Consider the following 21,656-nt stretch of genomic DNA (forward strand, 5'->3'; position numbering starts at 1 on the left):
ATTTTAATGTTTGTGGGTGTGTGACTGCAGCCTTGGAGAGAAACTATATCTGATAAAGGTGAAATAAGCGATGTCTCTGAAAGGCACTAAATGATGAAGTGGTTCTCTCGCTCTTTACAGATGGCTAGAAGAAATGAGTGAAGTCAGGCATGTCGCAGGTAATCACAAATGTAATTGCATCCATTTTGAGGTTAGCCATGGCACTTAGCAGCAGCTCATATCCTTTTCATTTATCTCACTGTAGAGAGAAACGATGAGACTCAGGCCAACAAACAAGTAAATCAAATAACCAAACAAGTAACTTTCCTGTGTAACCAAGGGGCAGGGTTTGGGTAAAGTTGGGGGGTTTATGGGAAATGAACAAGCCTCAAGTGGCCACTAGAGGAACTCCAGTTTTTGGTATCTCTGCCTCATTTTTCAGCCACTGAGGTTGCTGCCTGGTTAAGTCAAAAAAGAGCTAAAAATTGAGCCAAAAAACTTCAGTTTAATACTTGTGATTTCTTTTATTAAGCCAACACTATTTCATCCATTAAACTACTCACTGCACCAACCACCACAATTTATATTTCTCCAACAAAAGTAGCATTCCAACACCATCACTATTACAAAAATTACATTATGCTCTGTGCTCTAAAATGCAACCACTAATGAAAATAATCCTAACATGTAAATTCTGGAAAAGTATGATAGTTTCATGAGGCCACAACAGTATATTCAGCCATCAAATCAAAATAATACAGATACAGTAAAAGATATCTAGGTGCAAAACAATGTTCATCACTATAGTACTAATAATTTAACTATCAAAAGGTCTTCTAAAAGGTAAAGATTTCAGACAGTAGGAGTGGGTGAAGGTTAACTGAGTGATATTTACAACATCCCATGTTTTCAGTCCACCAACCTGAGCCACAAGATTTTTGAAAGGCCACATAAAAAAATTCAATGCCCAAGCAGATATGTGACTATGTACATAAAATACAGTTTTTATACTTGCAATAGGCATCTGTTTGCGTGGGGAAGTGCATCTGCTGGTGCCTTTACATGATTTTATTGCTGAAGATGTGTGAAAGCAACACAAAGGCACACAGTGAATAAAGTGAATGCTTTCTATGTGAATGAAAAGGCAAATGTGTGCTTTAAAGAGCTACTATATACAACAACTGACAACGATTTATGGAATGATTTTCAGGATTTTGACTACTGTGTTTGAGTTGGATCAGTGTTCTCATCTACCAATGAATATTATCATATTTACACACAGGTTTTCTAGGTGAGTACACAAAAACTGTAATGAATATAAACAAATAGTACAACAGCAATTCTTTCCATTCACATAACATTGAGCAGTCCATCAGCAGTACTTCAGTCTGTTTTTAGTAACAAAGACTCCACCCTGTCAGAAATATGTTGAAAGAATCTCATTATGCCTGATATATATGATGTAAAATCAGGTATAATATAAATGTGAATAATAAAGTGCTGCTAACGGGTAATTCTCCTCTAATTATGCATTTAAACATATGATTCAGCAGTAATTGACAGCAACTTGGGAATTTACCTAAGCTGCACAGGTAAGTTAAGTAAAATAGATGACCAAAAGAGAGTTTGAGCTACTCAATACTGCAGAATTCAGAAATAAAAGCAAAAACACAGACCATAATGAAGTTGTTCTGAATGTTTGACCCAAGAAAGATGAAAGCGGTTTTTGAACAACGAAAGACAGACATTCATTTTAGGCCACATTTTTTCTTTTTCTTTCTTTTTGTTTTTATGAAAAAACGTTTGTTTGTCACTGAATAACAGCATGTAACACTCGAATGCATGACAGCTCTGAAGCCAATTCACCAGACTATGTTAGCTCAGGAGGTAATCTCACCACAAAGATACAGAGAGAGAAGATCCTACACCGAGAGAGAAGAAGCTCTCTGTCTGGATCAGGTTAGTCTAACCTGAAGCTGTACCAAAGTGATAAGGCTGAAAGACTGATGGTTGAATTAGACAGGCACTTAAACGGACACATTTTCTGGGTTTTGTGGGGTAGACTTTTGGTTTTGTGGCTGCTGATTGCGAGTGGGCACTTGTGTCATGGATGGATGATTTATGTATTCAACATTACTGCCAAGTTTAGCTCTCTGGTAGTGATCTGTGTAGATACTGTTCCCTATTTCCAATTTCTTCATTTGAACTGTGAAAAAGGAATGGTGTAAAAAGATAAATAAATACAGGAATGGAGAATAAATTTTGGTTCTTTTTGCATATTTATCTAGATATCATTTCCTCATGAGCAAAAATATTGTACAAAAAAATACATTGTTCTATAGTTTTCTACCAACAAAGAGTAAAAAGAGTAGTAGTTACATATATGTATAATTTGTGAAGAGTTGTTGCTAATTTAAATTTCATCATGCAAAAATTAACATTCTCATCATCTCACACCCAAATATCACAGTTTTTGTATGCAGTAACGTTCTCGGTAAAAGATACATAAATAACTTATTACTTTTCAGCAGAGTATTGGGACTTTTTTCTAAGGGCAGTGCCCCATCTGGTGGAGTGACATAGTCAAGTTGTACAGCATCAACAGTGCCAGAGTGTACAGTAACACAGCAATACAGTATGATCATTTAAAAAAGACATTTTTTGCACAGTGAACTTAAGCTACAGCGCTCTTTAACCAGATAGTCGCAAAAAAAATCACTGTAACAGGTGACAGAACAGCACATATCAGTATAATATTTAGTGAGGGGGAAAAAAGATGTTAAAAGAGGCCAGTTGATTGCAGATTCGGCTTTTCCTTCTGTAAAAATATCTTTAAAAATATTAAAACCTTCCCCACCATCTAATCTCTCATCTGTATATTTTCTGCCATGCGACGCGGTGCCCATCGAGTTCTCGTTTCTATGTGTGACATGAAAGCAGCAGCAGAAGACGTCGTGGCAGAGCGAATCACACAGGTCTGTTCTGTTTGGTGGTGAGGACACCTGAAATGTGGTGACAGTGTGAAGAATATACTATTAGTGTATCCGTCTACTTCTAGTCAGCAGACTCTTCTCCTTTGCTGTTGATCTGAGAAAGAGTTTGTTGGAAAGTTCAGTCCCAGACGCTCAGAGCTGCGAATCGGCTCCCAGGCTGTTGAGCTCCTCCGGTGTGTGCTTCTCTGCCATGGCAGCAGTCTGACGGAAGCCGGCCGCGATATCATCAAATGTCCGGCCCTTGGTCTCTGGCACTTTGAAGTAAGTGAAGATGAAGAATATGACCAGTAGCACAGTGAAAATGACAAAGACGTAGGGACCGCACGCGCTCTGCGAAGAGACACAAGAAGCAAAACAAAAGATATTAGATTGATCAACTTATTTCTTAGTACTTGGAAGCAATTCATCTTTCACAATTCTGTTTTGTATCTTGAACTCAGTATCATACATAAGCACTGATTGATTGAATTTGAACGTGACTAAAATATCAACAAAATACACTTTAACAATAACGAAACAAAGGAGGAGTTGCTACAAACATAGACTTAAAGGTAAACTCATTTGATCCTACCTCAATATACAATATACATGTATAATTACATACAGTTATATAAGTCTACACACAAATTTCAAGCATAAAAATCCTAATAACCATAAAGCTAAATGTTGGGTTTAACTGTGCCTGTCTGTAGAACGAATGAAATGTTTTGCTTAAAAAGGGCTCAACTCATATCTCAAATCTGGCTACAAAATATGTGTTTCATTTACAGTGACAGACTCTTGGTATAAAATAAGGAAGTCATCATAAAGAAGAACCTAGTTCAGCTTTACTATTTGACACAACCGGTCCAATAAATTAAGTCAGTAACAAATGCAAGAGCCTATGTTTTTGTGATAGTTATGTGCTTTTACTCACCGCACCATACTGGAAGCCCATTCCCACTATAAAGTTTGCAGTCCAGTTGGAAAAACCAGCGACAGCAATGGCTGAAGGCCTGGGTCCCTGTGAGAACAACTCTGCCACGATGAACCAAGGGATGGGACCCGGCCCGATCTCAAAGAATGCCACGAAGGCAAAAATGGCTACAATGCTTACATAAGACATCCATTTGAGTTGCTCCTGCAAAAATACAAGAGGAAAGTTTTTGAAAGTTGTACGTCAAAGTCATAAATCAGGTGACACTGAAGTGTGCCTTTGTCAGGAATACACCTACCAGCAGAGCCATAGCAATAGTCATGAGGATGGCTGATCCAGCCATTCCCAGCAGCCCCAGTAGGTGCAAAGACCTGCGTCCTGCTCGTTCTACGACAAACAGCTACAAACACAAAGAAATGAGGAGAAAGGTCAGTGTACCATATACATGCTTTGTATCACAAATCTGATTACAAGGGACCAGAATAATTTTTGAATTGTGCTTTGGTAGAACACAATCTGATGTTTTTGACACCTATAATGCTATTTTGTGTACTGCTGTACTCACCGACACCACAGTGAAAGCTGTATTAACCACACCGGCTCCAATGGTCGCATAAACGGGCTGCTCAACTCCAGCTTTCGCAAAGATACTAGTGGAGTAGTAGAAAATCTAAAAACAAACAAGTTGACATGTAGGTTGGTTCAGGATATCACCTCCTGATATCAATTTCACAATTTCAGTGGCAGTCTTTAGAGGGAATAATCTGAAAAACATGTAGGTCTTGAAACTTACAGCGTTAATACCAGACAGCTGCTGGGAGAGCTGCAGCATGACAGCAATGAGCAGGGGCTGACGGTAGAGGGGTGAGCGGAAAAGCTCCAGGATGGTCACCTTCTTCTCCCTCATCATCTGCCGGCTCTCCTCCTTCATTTCCTGCATGTCAGCACTCACATCAGTGGTGCCCCGGAGCTTCTTCAGCACTGAAACATGTAAGAAAAAAAACAACAGATGATTTAAAATGAACTTATGTTTACACATATGCCAGCTTGTATGACTTGTATGTATGTGCTCACCGCATTTGGCCTTGTTCTCTTCGTTCTTGTTGATGAGCAGGAATCGGGGGCTCTCTGGGCAGAGAGGCAGCAGGACGCACTGTATCACAGCAGGGATGAAGAGGAAAGCCAGGAGGAGAGGCCACAAGTTCTCGTTTCCCATGATCACTTCCAATCCAAATATCTAAAACCCACACAGACACTAATGAACCACCTGCATAGCTCCTAGCAACCACCAGTAGAAACAATTTATCACAGGATAAGACATATCACAAGACAACGAATGCCACAAATACATATTCACCAACCTGTGCAATGAGGATTCCAATGACAATGCCCAGCTGGTGTAGCGTGCCCAGGGCTCCTCGTAGGGCTGTTGGGGAAATTTCACCCACATACATGGGCACAAAACCTGTGGAGAGGCCACAGTACAGCCCAACCACAAAACGGCCAACGATGAGCATTTCCCACGACTTTGCCATCTTTGAAAAACCCATCAGAACGGCCGAGATAAAAGCCAGAATATTGGCCATGAGCATAGAGTTCCTCCTGTAGACATCAAAGAACAAGATACAATTTAGAAAAATTAAATGCAGGCAGGCTCTCAGCAAAGGACTAACATGCTGTTTAATACTAGCAGTGACTCAGTATGTTGTTTACCTTCCCAAGCGGTTAACAAAGAGTCCTACTGAGAATGAACCAAAGATGCCACCGACAGAGAAGACAGAAACAGCGATGGACCACACAGCTGTCAGGGAGTTTTTGGGAATGGGCTCATTGTAACGGTGATACCACGTTTGATTGATGAAGTTCTCAATAACCTAAGAAAGACACATTTCATTGTTACTTTTGTTTCCAAGGATTATAAACAGGATAAAATCTATCATACAGAATCATAACTCTGTAACTTCTGTCGGTGCTGTGCTTTTTTGGAAATCGAATTTCCCAGAGGAACCCACCCGAGGGATTAATAAAGTTCTATCTAATCTAATCTAATCATTTAACACATCCACAAGTCCCACTGTTGTCATAGTTGTAATGTGATCATTCCATGTCTGCATCAGATCACACGCTTGAGATTTTCCTCTTCTGAACCCTGCCACATAGCTGAAATGCCACTTTACAGCCAGCTGATGGCAGCACTGTATAATCACCAGCATTTCCTGGCCACCAGGAAGTTTATTAGACTCGGGTGTCAGGTTTCACATCCCCTCCCTTCACTGTGTCACCACATCCCAGACAACTTTGTTGACAAACACACCCAGGAGTGCGGGTGACGGTGCTTAAAAAGCAATGCCTGCTTCTGTTTCTGTGTGTCACGCTGACACCTCTGGCATGATTCAAGAAGGTCACTACCCAGTCCACAACGCCCCGTAAATGACTTCACCAGTATAGTTCTACTGCAACCAAAATCTAAGTCTGGATCATCTGGATCATGTGCCTTCGAGCTCGTGCAGCACATTTTTTGAGGCACTCTGCAGTTAATCTAGTCTCGGAGATCGTGATGTACTAGAGATCAGTGACGGCATGTGGAAAAAAAGGAAAAAAAAAAAATCTGAGATGTCCTTATTAGCAGTTATGAATAGGAGGCTTTGGCTTGTCAAGGGCTTTTCTGTAGTGGAGGGATACATATTAAATGACACTCTGACACTGTTAACACAGAGCCTGGGTCACATCCACTATCAACTTACACTCACAAGACCTTGTTGGTGATAAGTATGTATGGTATCATATACTGTACTGTCCCCCTGGCCTTCATCCCATCACGTCTGCCCTTTAAAAAGAACACGTTCACAGAGTTTATGCAAGCAGAGATCGAACATAAATAAGTACTTTACTTAAGTGCTGTAGTTTAGCAAAGCTGATGGAAAAGAGCAAAAGTGTGAGGAGAAAAGTATGTATTTACACATGATCTCCATCAGCTTTTACGTTCATATGAAGCTGGTTGCACACAGTTGTTTACTTATGCATTCAGAATTACAGAGCAACACAATCTCTCATTTGGTAGTAAGACATTTTAAGGTAAGACTTTATTCACTGTCTTAAAAGGAGATGTACTATGCAAAGTCATCTCTTTTTGGTTTTTTCATTACATTCGCAAGTCAAAGACCAACACAGTATAACTTTTTTTCCTTTATCCTTGGATTAATAAACGAATATCTTAATAAACTGCTGCTTTTGTAAAATTCCTCTGAAACGTTGTATTCCAGTTTTGTTTCAAGCACGGTTGTGTTTGTATTACCAGCTTTATTAGCTCTCCTATTTCACTGGTCCATGAAATAGGACACCATGACACCATCAGGGAAGGTACTGTTCCCTAAAAGGGGGTGTGGCCAGCCTATCTGCTTTTAAAGCTACAGACACTAAAACGCAAAACCTGTGGAACAGAAATAAAAACCAGAGGTAAACTGGTATGAACTAGGTATGAGCTGAAGAGTGAAAGGCACATCCTGGGCACAGGTGAATCTTACATTAAGTTGCAAGGCTCCCGATTTGATCTCTACCAACTCCTAAAGGAAAGCATCTGGCTCATTAGGCTCCTAAATGCTCAAACAACTGTCAACTAACTTTGTTTTGAAATTTGTGCTGGACCGTGTAGTTTTTCTGTGGGTTTTTGAAGCTTCATCACTGCCTGCATTAACAGTTTGATCTGAAAAACCAAAGAAAGAGCTCTGCAAAACTAAAAGCAAACTCCAGGTTTAAGTAATGAAACAGTGTTTTCAACTCTACAAACAACATCTTATACATGTTTTTCCACTGCCATCTTTTAATGGTTACTTTAAAACTCTCACTAACTTTAACTTGTTAGCGACAAATTACAAGGTGGCCCTTGAAAAGTTACATAATTGGTTCTTGTTCTCTAATCTCAATAGGCTACACAATCCAAACCACCAGCTGGCCTAAAGTACACATTGTGAAAACTGTCTATTCATACTGACTGGCCTTCAGCCTTGGTGATGAAACTGGTTGGGGACCAGGCTGTCAAGGTAAGCAATGTATTCAGCACACACAAAAATACTGAAAAAGGCAACAATAATATAGTTTCTCTTGTTTTAAGACCTTTCTAATTAAAAAGCACTAAAATAGATGTGAACTACATAGTTATATTGTTTCAAAAGGAGAAATCTTTAAAGAAAAGTGAAGCACCCTCCCTCCTGCAATACATCCAATGAGCCTACATTCAAGTGTTGATCAGGCAAACATTCAATGGCTGGAGCACAGGACAGCCTGAACAAGGCCCTTGAAAAGGCGTATCTAATCAGAGACACTCCAACACAGTACAAGGCTTTAGGTGACACGCTGTAGGTGATTATATGATGATGAACACGTGTTGCTAATAGTGTATAGAAAGATTTGAATACTATTAGCAACAATTTGTGACGTTTTATTCTTGAAAATAACATAAGACTGTGTGCAGGTCTAGATCACTTTTTAGCAAATAAGGACAAGCTTGCGTCTGTCAGAGTCAATCAACAGAAGATGAACTCAGGCAAATTTTCAGCTAAAATCCTTCACCCAGCTTCTTAGTTGTGACGATTTAACACATTTTATAGTTTATGCGCTTTAATTATTTTTCTTTTACATATTTTAGACCACATTACTATCATGATAACCTAATATGATAATCAGACTCTTAGTTTTATTTCACGTCACACTTTTATTAATATTAAAGGAATTTAGTGGACTGAAAGCTTCTCTAATTGAAAAGGGTCCTTCATATCAAGGTTGAGCATAACAGAGAACAGCTCAGTTTAGGAGGGTCTGTCTGGGCCTCCTTCCTAGTACCTCTGTGTGGGTCAAAGATAACATAAAAGGAGTGGAGCTCTAGCCTGTCTGGAGACACACCTATTACCTGCAGAGAGTAGTCTGAGTAGCCATAGGGTGTGTTCAGACCAACGCAAACTGAGCTGACAGTAGTTCTCACACGCAATGCGACACAGGCATTCCTTAGGAAATGAATGTCTTTGCTGTACCTTCCTGTTAATAAATCGACTGTCTGACTTAGTCTTCTGGGGGGCTTTGGAACATTGTTTTTGTGATCTTTTTTGTTACGGGGATAAGTCACTGTCTGCCTCCTAAATTTAATTTCTAAATTTCATTCTCAAGCATTTGCCAGCTGGCTTCAGGTCAAAAGAGGTCCATGTTTGGGCATAGACACTCTCTGTTGATCCAGATGTCCTTGGACCCATTAGGCCTAAATTCAGCTATTATTACCTCACCTCTTAACCTACACCCTCCCTTTTCTGCGATGTTCTTCAAGGCAGCGAGTGAATTAACAGCCAACTGTGGAACAAAGTTGGATAGCTGGAAAGCACTTGATTGGCTTGATTGATTTCTGCAGACCCAGAGATTCTGGAAGTTTTTTGGAAACCCTGGTTATTTTATGGTTATTCTGAAGGCTGTACTTTGTGTTCCTTCGTCTGATATGACAATAAACACTGAACGAACACCTGTTGAAACCAAAAACTTTCAATTTGAACCTTTATGACAACAGCCTCTTGTTCATGCCTCACTCTCCTTTAGCTTTTTGTAATAAGACAGTTTACAGCTCACCTCCTGGGGGGCGTTGATAACACCTGTGTTGTAGCCAAACTGCAGGGAGCCAATCACCGCAGTTCCAACACTCATCAACAATGGAAGCGTTATTTGCTGAAAGAGAACAGGGAAAATATTGTCAGTAAAGATACCAGTCTGACCAGTTAATCACATTTTGCCATGTGTCCATGAGCTGGCACAGAAAATCCCACAGATCTCAGTTTACTGACCAAGAATGGAATTGATGACAAGTACATTTTCCACCCTGATGTAGTTATTATAATGTTTAATGAACACACTGTTAAGATTTCCTGAAATATTTTAAAGACAATTAATATACTGCTACAGTACATAAAACTGTGAATATGGAGCATAAAAGATATTCATTCCAAACAGACAAACAGAGAAAAAAGAGAAATCCACTGTCGAGCTGTAACTATGTCTGTTGAAGACATTATTAACAGACTGAGATGAATAATGGATCATACAAATATTTTTAGGTCTGAGGGGGGTCACAGGTTTGTCCTTTCAAAAGCTTTCCAGATTTCTGAGTAAAGCTGCCTTGTGAAAAACGTCCAGGTCAGACTCAGGTCTACTGATCTTATTGTCTGTGCTCTTATTCCTGTTATTACAGAGTTCATTTTTAGCTTGATCTCACCAGAGCCCAGTAGATTAGAAGAATACCAAGAAGTTAACAAACCAGTGCATGGTATGTCGCTCTCAGTTTCCAGTTCGCAGACAGGGAAGCAAATGCCTCGAGCTACTGTCCACCAACACTAGGGCTGCCACGATTAGTCGACTAGTCACGATTACGTCGACTATCAAAATCGTCGTCGACTGATTTAATAGTCGACACGTCGTTTGAAGCTTTGTAAGATCCCAAAAGACGCAGGAATAAGTAGTAGGATTTAAGAGTGTAATAACGGACTGAAACAGAAGATGGCAGCACTGCATGTACAAGGATGCCAGCTGCAGTTAAACCCCAAAGAAGAAGAAGCTGTGTCCCAAAATTCATAGCGCAGCCCAGCTCAGTTTCCAACAATGGCGGCAGCTAGTTAGTTTTAATATTACTCTTATTATTCTTTCTGGGTCACAAAATAAACGTTTAGCATTTTTTCAGGCGATAATGTAGCTGTGTAAACCTCAAATATCTGTTCAGTTTATCAAGACACCACATATATTCGGAAGCGCTCTGACGTTTTCAGAGACGTCTGTTACCCACTAGCTCGATAGCTAGCCAGGGGCAAGGCTCACTAGAGCCCGTGAGAACACCGGACTCCCGGCAAATCGTTTTCAAACCCACTGCCGTCTTTCGCTACTCAGGTTAAACATGATATATAAGTCACTTAGATAACTTAAAAATGTTATTGTTTGGCTTTTTTTGTTGTATTTTATTTGTTCCTGAGTAAATCGGTTTGGCTGAGATTAAAGTTATAGTTTTTACACAGCTGAATAAACATCAAGCAGACAGCTGATTATCAGATGCTCGAGAATATACTCCAGTGTCCTGTTATATTTTAGATAGCAAGGAGTTTATTAAACTTTACCGAAACAATCTGCAAATTTCATTAAAATTTAATAAACTATCATCTTGTCTTTATTTTTAGTTAGCACATACCGTAAACACTTAAAGCTGTAAGCTAATGATAGTTATATAAGAGCAGATGCATGCTGGTGCAATAAGCTGTACGTTGTACGTCCAATGGATGCATGATCTGATTAGTCGACTAATCGCAAAAATAATCGGTGACTAGTCGACTATCAAAATAATCGTTTGTGGCAGCCCTAACCAACACTGACCCCTTTTATCATTTCTGCGTCAGCTAACTGTGCATATGACCACCTCTGAGTGCTAGTTTTCTGAAAACATCGGTTAAACTGTATACCTTAACATTGCATTTTCTTATTTATCTCAAAAGGCTTCACATACTCAAGATTAAACTTCGATTAAATCCAGTGTTGCTTACTATTCCAATCCTTCATTTCCTTAAAAGCAGTCATCTTGTTGATGATTAATGTTTTTTTTTTCCTACCCCGCGTGATTCATGCCAAATCCTTTGGTACAGTGATTCATAACAGATACCTTCCTTGTATTTTGGCAACAAAGGATCTGACCTTTATGAGAGTAGATGTCACCTCAAAGTGTCATTGTTTTAACTTGAGTATCCTGAAGAAACCTAGTTTTAGTTTGAAGTATTTTTATATTCAAACCCACTGAACTGATTAAGAGATGACACAAATCAAGGATCTCCCCTTCGCTTAGCTATTACATTTTTTAATAATCTCAACTCCACCTTGAAACACCAGCAGAAAAAGTTTCCAATGGCCATTCAAGTCTAAGAAGTCAAGCTCGTAAAATGAACAAACATGAGGTAAAAAGGAGGTGAAAAATCACCTTGTCTAAAGGTTGTTAAAGTCTTTAACATGGAGCAGTGCAGAATGACATTTGTTCCTAATTTCACGGCCAGCGAATTTTCAAAGCTAATCAGGTAGAAAATTTGAAATACATTTCACATTGCTCTTACCAAGAACTTTTATGAGGAACCCATAATAATGTGCCATTGTCCACATCTCAGTGATGTTCTACAACATTCCGATCTGGTGACCGAAAATCAATCGTGGTTTCGTGACTAACATTTCAGATTACTTCTATTCTTATCACTCTGGTGGTGGCCATCAGAAGACTGTCAATTATGGCCAAAAAGGAAAGCACATAACCAACAACACTCAGATAAGCTGTGGCATTTAAAGGTGAATGAATAGGGGCCCAAGAGTTGCCAAGAAAAGATTTCCTCATGATTGCGCCATCAGTCACCTGAACTGCTAACACAAGGCTGATTGGTTCCATTGATTTGTGTTGTTGAGCGAAATGCCTCAGAACTGAGATTCTTCTGATAAGCCTATGTTTTTGGTTTGATATCATAGCTGCCCAATTTCATTTAACTTCAGCCTGCTGAAGCCTAGTATTTCTCTTGGCTGGTATAAGTGTAACCTCACATGGCCTGCCTGTCTGCTCATTCATACATTATTCTTACACTCACTGTTTAAATAATCCTCTCTGATTAATAATCCCCTTCCTTAAAGTCGTTCTTCTCTTTCCGCTTGCAAAAGCTTAGGTTTAAACAGCAGGTGACCAGAGATAATCTGCTTACAACTTAGGTGATCATATCCTGCCACCAAGTAGATATTGTTTCCTAGAAAGTTGATTCTGTTCATCTAGACGTTGTGAGAGGAAGGAATGTTTACTCACTCATCCAAGTGACTGATGAGTTACAAAATGTCTTTTCTTCAGAAAGTGCAACATCCAGATCAACCGAATTGACTTCCTGGAATTTCCTTGCTTGAATGACTGAGCATGCATCAAGATCAGAGAAAATTTGGTTTAAAAGGGGGATGAAGAGAAAGATGGCACCAAGATTGAGTATAACATTGATAATCTTTAACTGTCACTTATGCAAAGATACTTGACTTGAAAAGCAGAGAATAGTTCTCCTGAATTAAATCTTTTTGATATAGAAATATATATCAAATTGACAAATGAAGTTGCAGAAGTTTGTGATTACTTAATGAGCTCTTTTTTGGCTTTTTTGCATCTTAGCATCTTTGTGGGTCATAAAATCAAAACAGATTGGTAAAAGAAGCTTTCAGTAGTTATTCCAGCCTAATTTCACAATATTTTCCAATGACGAACATTTTTAAAGGAACAACAAAAAAAAAAAAAACAAGAAAACAGCCCAACAGGTTTCTTTTTAAAAAAACAAAACATTCCTCATAAAGGATTTGAAAGGACTGCGCCTGTAATCAGCTCTGTAATGCTGCAGGTATTTAAACACAGGTATTCTTTGTGTTGTAGGCAGCTTGGTTACATCTAAAACTGTTTTTTATGCTCCTCCAGAGCAGGAAGAAGAAAAAAGTCTGTGTGTGTTTTGAGAGGCGGTAACTTAAGCTCTGCTCAAAGCAAAGAAGAAAAGAAAAAAATGAGGGCTTGGCTGAAGTCATTTACAGACCAGCCTACGCCTCTGAGCCAATAGCAGCTCTTCTCGGGAGCATGTCTAGAGAGGGTCACTAGGTTCATATATGTGTGTATAAACATAGATATACACGCTCTTTTCAACACTGTGGGCAAATGATCAGAACAATCATGACTGATGTCTCTCAGTTACAGCTACAAAAAAGACAAGAGGCAATTCAGTGACCTACCAGCTGTTTTTTACTCTAAACAGCTAAATCTTGACTGGCCCCTTTGGGGAAAGTCATGCTTTGAGCTTGTTTATGTCCCCTTTTGGGAACAGCTGCAATTATCTGCAAAAAAATGTAGAGCTGCAACAAAAAAATACGGTGAGCAGCATGTGTCCAAGTGAAATTGAAAACTTCTCTGTAACATCTTTACCTTCAGCTTATAGGTGTTTCTGTGCAAGCCAGCCATTTTTATCCAAACATATACTTGACATCATTTTATCATGCTGGAAATTAAAAAGTAGGTATTTGTTCAATAAAACTGATTAATTGGCTTAGCCCAAAATGACTGATGCAAGTTTCAGTTAAATCTCTTATAGGTGAGATCACTTGCACATAGGAACGAGAAGAGCAGTATAATGGATGACTTTCTCAAAGAGGAAACAATGAAGTCACATCCGAAACAACTCTACTCTATGTTTAGAACCTCAGTGGTGATGGCTCCTCTGCTCTTGCTTCAGCTCTCCAACTTCAACATAATATTACCGTATTGTGTGTGTATAACCTCTTTTTAAGTTTTGTGGATATTCTACATGGTTATGCTGAGGATATGTCGGCCAATTTCCACTGGAAATGCCTTTTGGTTAAACTGTCAGCAAGCAATTTGCATTTGCACTGTTAAATTTTTATATATAACTTTAATGCACATAAAAAAAAACAGCTGCTTGTTTTTAAGTGAAAATACATTGATGGGTTTTTTTTGCACTAATAAAGTTGAGGAGTTGTAAAGTATTTTGTCTAGTGTCAATTATATCGTCAGTTATATCATTATTGCAAATTTTCAAATGTATATCGTGATAAATATTTTTGGTCATATTGCCCTGCTCTACAGCATACCACAGCGTTTAACAGTCGGCTCTAATTACAGGAATTCACACTCTGGGGCGGTGCTACCACGAATATTCAAAAGCAATTCCAAAGAACTGTAAAAGAAAATGTAGAAAAGATAATACTGTGTCTGTGACATTAACAGAAGACAGACAGAACTTAACATGCACTTTTCAGATATAGATGAAAAAGTTTTGAGTTTACAAGTATGCCATTAAATGCTTATAAATCTTTTTTTTTTAACTTTCGAAAGTATAAAAAGAAGGAATCTTACAAAGAAAACACAAAACATGGATCCAGGGGTCAAAGTATCATTACTTTCCTCCTCCCACACCCTTAAATATGGTCTAGATATATGCAAATGTTCTCTCTTTGCATGGACAAAGTAAAGCAGCCAAATGCATGTGCAGTGAGGAAAAACCTGCCGAGTCATGGCTGTGTTTATGGTAGCCCTGGTTGCTTAGCAGCCCTTAGCTTGCTGCTCTTCCTGAGTGTAAACAGACAGACATCAGAGCTCATAAAGAATTATTAAAACAAACTGCTGAAATGGAAAAGTACAAAATGTGGATTTGAGCAAATATTAGCACATTAGCAGCTCCCATTCAACCATGCTGCTCCTTTTCTTAGCCCCTAGAAAACCTTTAGGCACTTTCACTGTATAAACGTCTAAAAGACATAATGATTTGTTCCCCAAATTAGGATCTATGCAACCACACAACAACAACAACATCCAGAACCTTCTAAAAAGTTGAAATTCAACAGACATGAATCATGACATTGAATCTACACTTCCTACAACTATTTTTTAAACAATATAGTGTCTCTTTGTTCAGTTAAGCATCTAATCTGCTTAAACACAAAAAGCCAAAGGAGGAAAAGGAAACTTGAGCTCTGATAAACAAAACCAGCTGACATGAGGGTGACGTAAAACTTTGAAACCGCAGGGCGTTGTGATAAAATAAATATTTAAAGAAAATCTAGGGTTTGGCCACAAAATAGTGTCAACAGGAAATCCAACAGTGCTGCAAAAACCACTGAAGCAACGAGGTAACTGTTTACAGCTATTGTAGCTGCAACAACTATAAAAATAATACTAACCAGTTCTATATAGTGCTAAAGAAGAAGACCTTTTACAGATACAAGAAAGTTAGCGATCAAAATATGCGTTCTGCAGAAGCAATTATTTATAATTTATAAACATATCACACTATTTTTTAAATAGTGCATCGTTTCTTATTGACCTAGTTACAAGATACTGAACTAAAAGTACATTTCCCTTTTATATGTAGCAGAGCAGAAGTGTAAACTCAAATCAGACGGAATTTCTTCAGAAGCAGGTATGTGTGTGCCGAATATGAGGAGATAATTTCACTTAAAAAAAACCCAACAGAAGTCTGAAGCCCTGAGCATTTTTTTTTAAAAACGGGGCCATCTGAAAAAATCCATCTAGGCAGTTGTAACATTTTACTCCGTGCCAAAACTCAATAAGGTGTTTTGTACACTGCTGAATCTGTAACTCATCACAGGCGCACTCCAAGAGGTTTCTCTCTCGTCAGTACGTGCTAGAGTCATGGTTTGGTTTACACACCTACCATCATGTCCCTCCACCACTCCAGGTCACCGCGGCAGTCTCAGCTTACACTGCTGTAGGGAACCCAATATGTGCCCTCCTCCTAAAGTCACCTGACTGAAACAGCACATCGTGCTCTGTGAGCACTGTTTCCAAATAAATTCCATGCTTCTTATAAGGAGAAAAAGTAAAAATACACCCTTGACATTATAATCTGGACCTCACAGCCCAGACACTATAGCAGACACAGATGCTTGCACTGTATTTATTATGGTATGTAAACTCCAAAGTAGTTTCATTCTATGCATGTTATGCAATTAATAACACATGACATAAATACTGCAATAATGACAGTTTAGCTTAGCAGATCCTAATATGGAGTATACTCTACTGTTGTTGTTTCTGTTACAGTTGTTGTCATGTGAGATATTAGTCACCTACATGTTTGTCCTGTGACCCTTTACTGTCATCCTTAAAGAAATTGTTTACCTCTAAATGCTGTATACACTTAAAGTAAACAACATTTCAAGAGTGCCCGTTAATGCCTTATCTACCAGTACCAATGAAATTTCTGCCAAGCTCAAGTGAGATCAGATAAAAATGTATTTATAGCTGTGCTCTATGCTTGGGAATGTTAGTCTCACCACTGAAAGCTGTACACTAATAATGTGTATGTGGTCCTTTATTTACTATATCATCTTAAGTTGGATGTCAGCTGTTAAATGCAAAATAAACACCAGGAGACACGAGTCAAAGTTTAAATAACTGTTCACATGTTCCAAAGACTAAGCATCATTGTCAGCATCAGTATATTTAAAAGAAGGAATAAGCAAATAGGTAGAATAGTAATTACAATAAATACACAAATATTGATGCTGGATGGGTATTAATGATATAATTCTTAGACAAAGAAATAAAAGTGTATTTCTGGGCAGTAAATACTGCATAATTTAGTCCTATATCTTTTTAACCTGCATAAATAAATGAATACAACAGACAGTTTGTGCTGTTTCTGCTGGACAGTCAGAGGTGACACCAGACAATTAAAGGTCAGACATAAAAGTAATGCCCTTGGTCAGATCTGATTTGTTAAATAGAGCTAATCCCAGTGGAAAAATGATGTCAAAAGAAACCCAAAGGTACACTGTATTTCAACAGTAATTTGCAGAGTGACCAGAGGTGGGAGTGATGCAGTACAGTGAGCACTAATGAAGTGAATTAAACATGAACTCCTGCTTCCCTGTTCATCTCAATTAAACCCCCCCTGGATCTCTTAATCCCTAGTTTTACAGTAAAGCCTCATTATGCCCCATTAATACATGGCTGACAGTTACATTATAAGACATACTGAAGAGAAGTAGTCACGCAGATGAAAGTTAATCTACTGGACTGTCTTAAAGACAGCAGGAACTGGGTATTGCCTGAAAGGCTGAGGACGTAGAGGAATCAATCGAGTGCAATTAAGTCTGTACAATGTGAGGCTGTTTTTTGGCACTGGATTCCCAATCAAAATACCTGCTGTTATGTTAAGGCTGTCAGGAATTTGACATTTTAAAGGGCCTCTCATTTAAACCAGAGCAGCCATATACTTGTTCCCAAACAGCATTGCATTCTTTGTAGAGAGAAATAAAAAGGCTGGGGAGACTTTTCAGTTCAAAACAAACCTGTCATTCAGGATTTTTTTCTCTAGATGACGACGATGGCAGGAAAACCAACATATTTCATGTGCTTTAGTTGCCGGCTTAAGATAAGAGTAAAACTGAATCAAGATTTTAAAAAAGGAGATAAAATAAAATGAAGTTGTGTAAGTTGGAACTACAAACCACAAATTCACAATCAATGACAAAGTCCAATGTGCGAAATCAACAGGACCACACCGAGTACTTATAACTCTTTCTACAGTTGGTTATTTCTGTAAACAGTCCAACGCAATGCTAAGCCAGGCATGAAAATCCTGAGCACGAGCTATCGATAAGCCCACATGTGCACAACTACAGTGTTGGAAGTAACAAATCGCAAAGATGACGTGAAAAGCGTCTGTGAGGAGAAAGCTCCAAGCTTCACAACCCTGGAGTTGGCAACTGTGTATTCCCTTGGTGAGCTCCCACTCTCTCTGGAAATCTGATGTGTTCATGTCACAGTGGAAAGTGGGAACAGTGAGAACTTTTCCCATCATGTCAACTGCAACCCATCCAGCTGATAGGCCACAATAGCACGAAGCAAGCAGTGGAAAAAAAGCATGAAGATATGAACAAACAGCTAAGGAAACATTTTCTGACCACCATGTCAGAATGAGCTGCCCTGGTGCAGCTCCACTGGGTTTAAATGGGCTTATATCAATGAGAAAGTAGGAGGGGGAAGAAGATTGAAGTCCTTTGCCTACGTGCCTCACTGTGTTGCATGCAAATGGTGACCAAAAAGCCACACGAGGACAGAGACAAGGTTATCAGGCGGCAGATAAGTCCGGCTTACTTCCTGAACAATGAGCATCACAGTCTATAACGAAAACTGAGTGATACCTTTAGACTGTCTAATCACCAGTCTGAAATCCAAAAACATGAGCTGATAATTGATTAGGCAATTAGTAGATACTGACAATAGTTAGAGTTCATCACTCATGTCACCAATCTGGACAAGTTGAGTACCCAAAATGTGCTTGTTAGTTTTTTGCTTTTAATCAGTGTAAACTGAAGATGGAGCAAGTCTGAAATCAGCATATGACTGTCTGAGAACGGATCTTGCATATTTGGTCCTTTTTTATCCAAAAAGCAATGACTTGATACCTACACAATAACATTTATTTGAGACACTTTTTAAAATTTGACAGGTTGTAAAAAATGAAACTGTACGACAGCATGATAATTAGTGAGAGAAAATAATTCACACATCTGGATACATGAATAATAATGTGTAAATTATATGTAATATTCAGCTGACAGGATTGTTGATTACACAGTTGTTGTTTGACTTTATATTACATGTTAGATTTTTATTTTTATAACATTAATATCGTTATTATTATTATTATTATAGCCTCAAGTATCTTGATGCATTCTCAATCATCCAGGAAAGTAAATCTCCAAAAAGTTGATGCGGTTCATCTGGACGTAGTGTTTTGTGGGAGAAACGTTTCGTCACTCATCCAAGTGACTTAAGTGACCTCCCAGCCCAATGTTCCTTCAGTGGGCTGGTTTCAGTCATTATGCAAATGTACTGTTTATAAGATTGGGGAAACCTGCAGTCAGCTGAGACTGAAGAAGTCACTTGGATGAGTGACGAAACGTTTCTCCCACAAAACACTACGTCCAGATGAACAGAATCAACTTTTTGGAGATAGCCTCAAGTAGCAACGGCTAAATTGATTCAAGACCTAGAGCACATGGCATGTTGACATGAATTATTTTTTGCTTTGAGATTATTTTGCTATCACTTTTTCTGCTGTAAACATTTTAATGTATAATGTCCATGTATGTGTATATATGTATTTCAAGTAGGCTTTTTACAGGAATAGACTCCCTAAGCTACAGACTGCAGTGACAAATAGTGCATCACAACTGCACACACACGTATGGAAGGCTGACACATGGCAGTGCCTCTCATCTTGTTTCAAGGAAGAATTCAATCATAAAAAATCCCCTATTAAAATTATGGCATCAAATACTGAATCATAATCCACATTTTGTGCGGGTACCTAAAGAAATACTTTATATTAAATATTAATCAACGTTGACTTTAAGTTCAGGAACAATATTATGATATTGATATTTGTAGTAAAACAAAGTTGTTTCCTGGGGTGTAAGACACTGCCAAGCCTTTACTTTGGAATGCTTTTTTCTTTGTTCCCGTTGGAAAATTTTGCAGTATAGTGTTACGTGGATTGGGGTTTTTCCTCCATATACAAAAACTGACACAACCCGGGGAGCTTTTGACCTTCCACTAAAGGAAAATTACCAGAAGCATGATTATTTTTATCAGCTCTTTTACAAGTGTATAATTGTCTTGTAGTTATTGGGACAGAAAGACACAATAAAAGAGTGTAAGGAGAGTATGATCTTCCATTTATGCTTTTTTGCATTTACAAAGTGACAAAGTGAGGGAGTTGCAAAAGTTAAAAAGCTTCATTCAGATAAAATACCATATTTCAAATGACACCTCTTGGCACAAATATTTTAGGCCCTAACACACACACGCACGCACGCACGCACGCACACACACACACACACACACACACACACACAAATATACATATATATATACACACACACACAAGTAGTATTATATTATTATTATTATTATTATTTATTTGGTTGTTTATGTTGGCTCAAAAGTGTCACAGAAACTGGGCTGGACCCTGAATGCCCCAAAATACCACATGGCGATGACTACCACAAGAGCAACGTGACGCACAACAGAGCGCGATAACCCTTAAAAGCCCCTAATTAATATCATAGTAATAACATAATAGACCATAACTAAGGTTGTGCGCAAATAACCCAATAGAAACATGAAAATGCACTTAAAACGGTGACTTGTAGCAGTATAGCAGGTCACCCGGTTCACCCCAGAATGTAAATATTAGCTGCATTCTCGCGGACGCCACATTTAGGAGAGGCGCCCTGTTAGCGCTGAAGCTCTCGTACACGGACTGAACGAAGCTAACACAGACCGGACAGGTTTGACAAGGAGTGAACCAGTGAAGTGTAATTACCTTTCCTTGATCCATGGCAGTGCAGGGAGTTATTTCTTCTTTTTCCTCCTCTATTTCTTCTTCTTCTTTGTTTCGGCTTTTCTTTTGTCGGAGCTGAATACGATGGAACAACTTCCTGGGGGTGTCCCGGTGGGTTTCGTTCACAAATCAGTCATCCCCAAAAGTTTTTGTTCCGCGGAAATGACCTCAAACTTCAGTCCAGTTCTTTTTGCTTTCTTTCCTATGAAGAAATTATTCAGAGGTCTTTCTGTGATATAAAAAGAAAAAAGCCGGGGAAGCTGTGGCTGGAGACCCGCTCCCGTTATTTGCCTCCTGCTTCTTTTGTAACTTACGAGCTTCAGCAGCTTTTTTACAAAATTTACAGCTTCTGTGCTGGGTAAAGTTTTCCAGGATGAATCCTAAGTGTCTTTTGATGCTGGAGTAGTGCCGCTGTCACGATTATGAAAACAGCTCTTAGGCACATGAGCCGGTTTAGTGTTCATATACAAATTGTTTCTGACGCAATAAGTAGTAGGCGTGGCGCTAATGAAGGAGGTTGGTCCTGTTTGCAGCCAATGATGGGCATCACAGGCAGGGAGGACGCGTGGTGAGACTGCACGCACGCTGTGGTGGAGGTTGAGTTATGACTGTCGTACTTTCTTGTTGAATTTCAGATCAAAAATGTAAGTTTCTAGTGCTAATTCTTTCAGCTCTTTTTACCAATAACTACAAAATTAATATTTTCTTTAACGTATGAAGTGCATATGAATAGATAGATAGATAGATAGATAGATAGATAGATAGATAGATAGATAGATAGATAGATAGATAGATAGATAGATAGATAGATAGATAGAT

General features: G+C 38.7%; 1 protein-coding gene across 1 annotated transcript; it reads right to left on the reverse strand.

The window, feature by feature from the left end:
* Positions 1-483: 483 nt before the first annotated feature.
* Positions 484-21,299, reverse strand: slc2a1b (solute carrier family 2 member 1b). Its single transcript, XM_004547508.4, has 10 exons — positions 20,820-21,299; positions 9,496-9,591; positions 5,602-5,762; positions 5,250-5,490; positions 4,963-5,125; positions 4,682-4,869; positions 4,454-4,558; positions 4,187-4,288; positions 3,889-4,092; positions 484-3,302 (listed from the first exon to the last, which is right to left on the reverse strand). The coding sequence occupies exons 1-10, from the start codon at positions 20,832-20,834 to the stop codon at positions 3,105-3,107; spliced, it is 1,473 nt and encodes a 490-aa protein (XP_004547565.1). The 5' UTR covers positions 20,835-21,299; the 3' UTR covers positions 484-3,104.
* Positions 21,300-21,656: the final 357 nt, after the last annotated feature.

Source organism: Maylandia zebra, linkage group LG5 (assembly GCF_041146795.1).
Source record: "Maylandia zebra isolate NMK-2024a linkage group LG5, Mzebra_GT3a, whole genome shotgun sequence".
NCBI classification, from domain to species: domain Eukaryota; kingdom Metazoa; phylum Chordata; class Actinopteri; order Cichliformes; family Cichlidae; genus Maylandia; species Maylandia zebra.

Coding starts and splice junctions, on each gene's coding strand:
- slc2a1b (XM_004547508.4), bottom strand. Junction 4,289..4,453: donor CAGCTTTCACTGTGGTGTCG/GTGAGTACAGCA, acceptor TTGTGTTTGTAG/CTGTTTGTCGTAGAACGAGC. Junction 4,093..4,186: donor CTATTGCTATGGCTCTGCTG/GTAGGTGTATTC, acceptor GTATTTTTGCAG/GAGCAACTCAAATGGATGTC.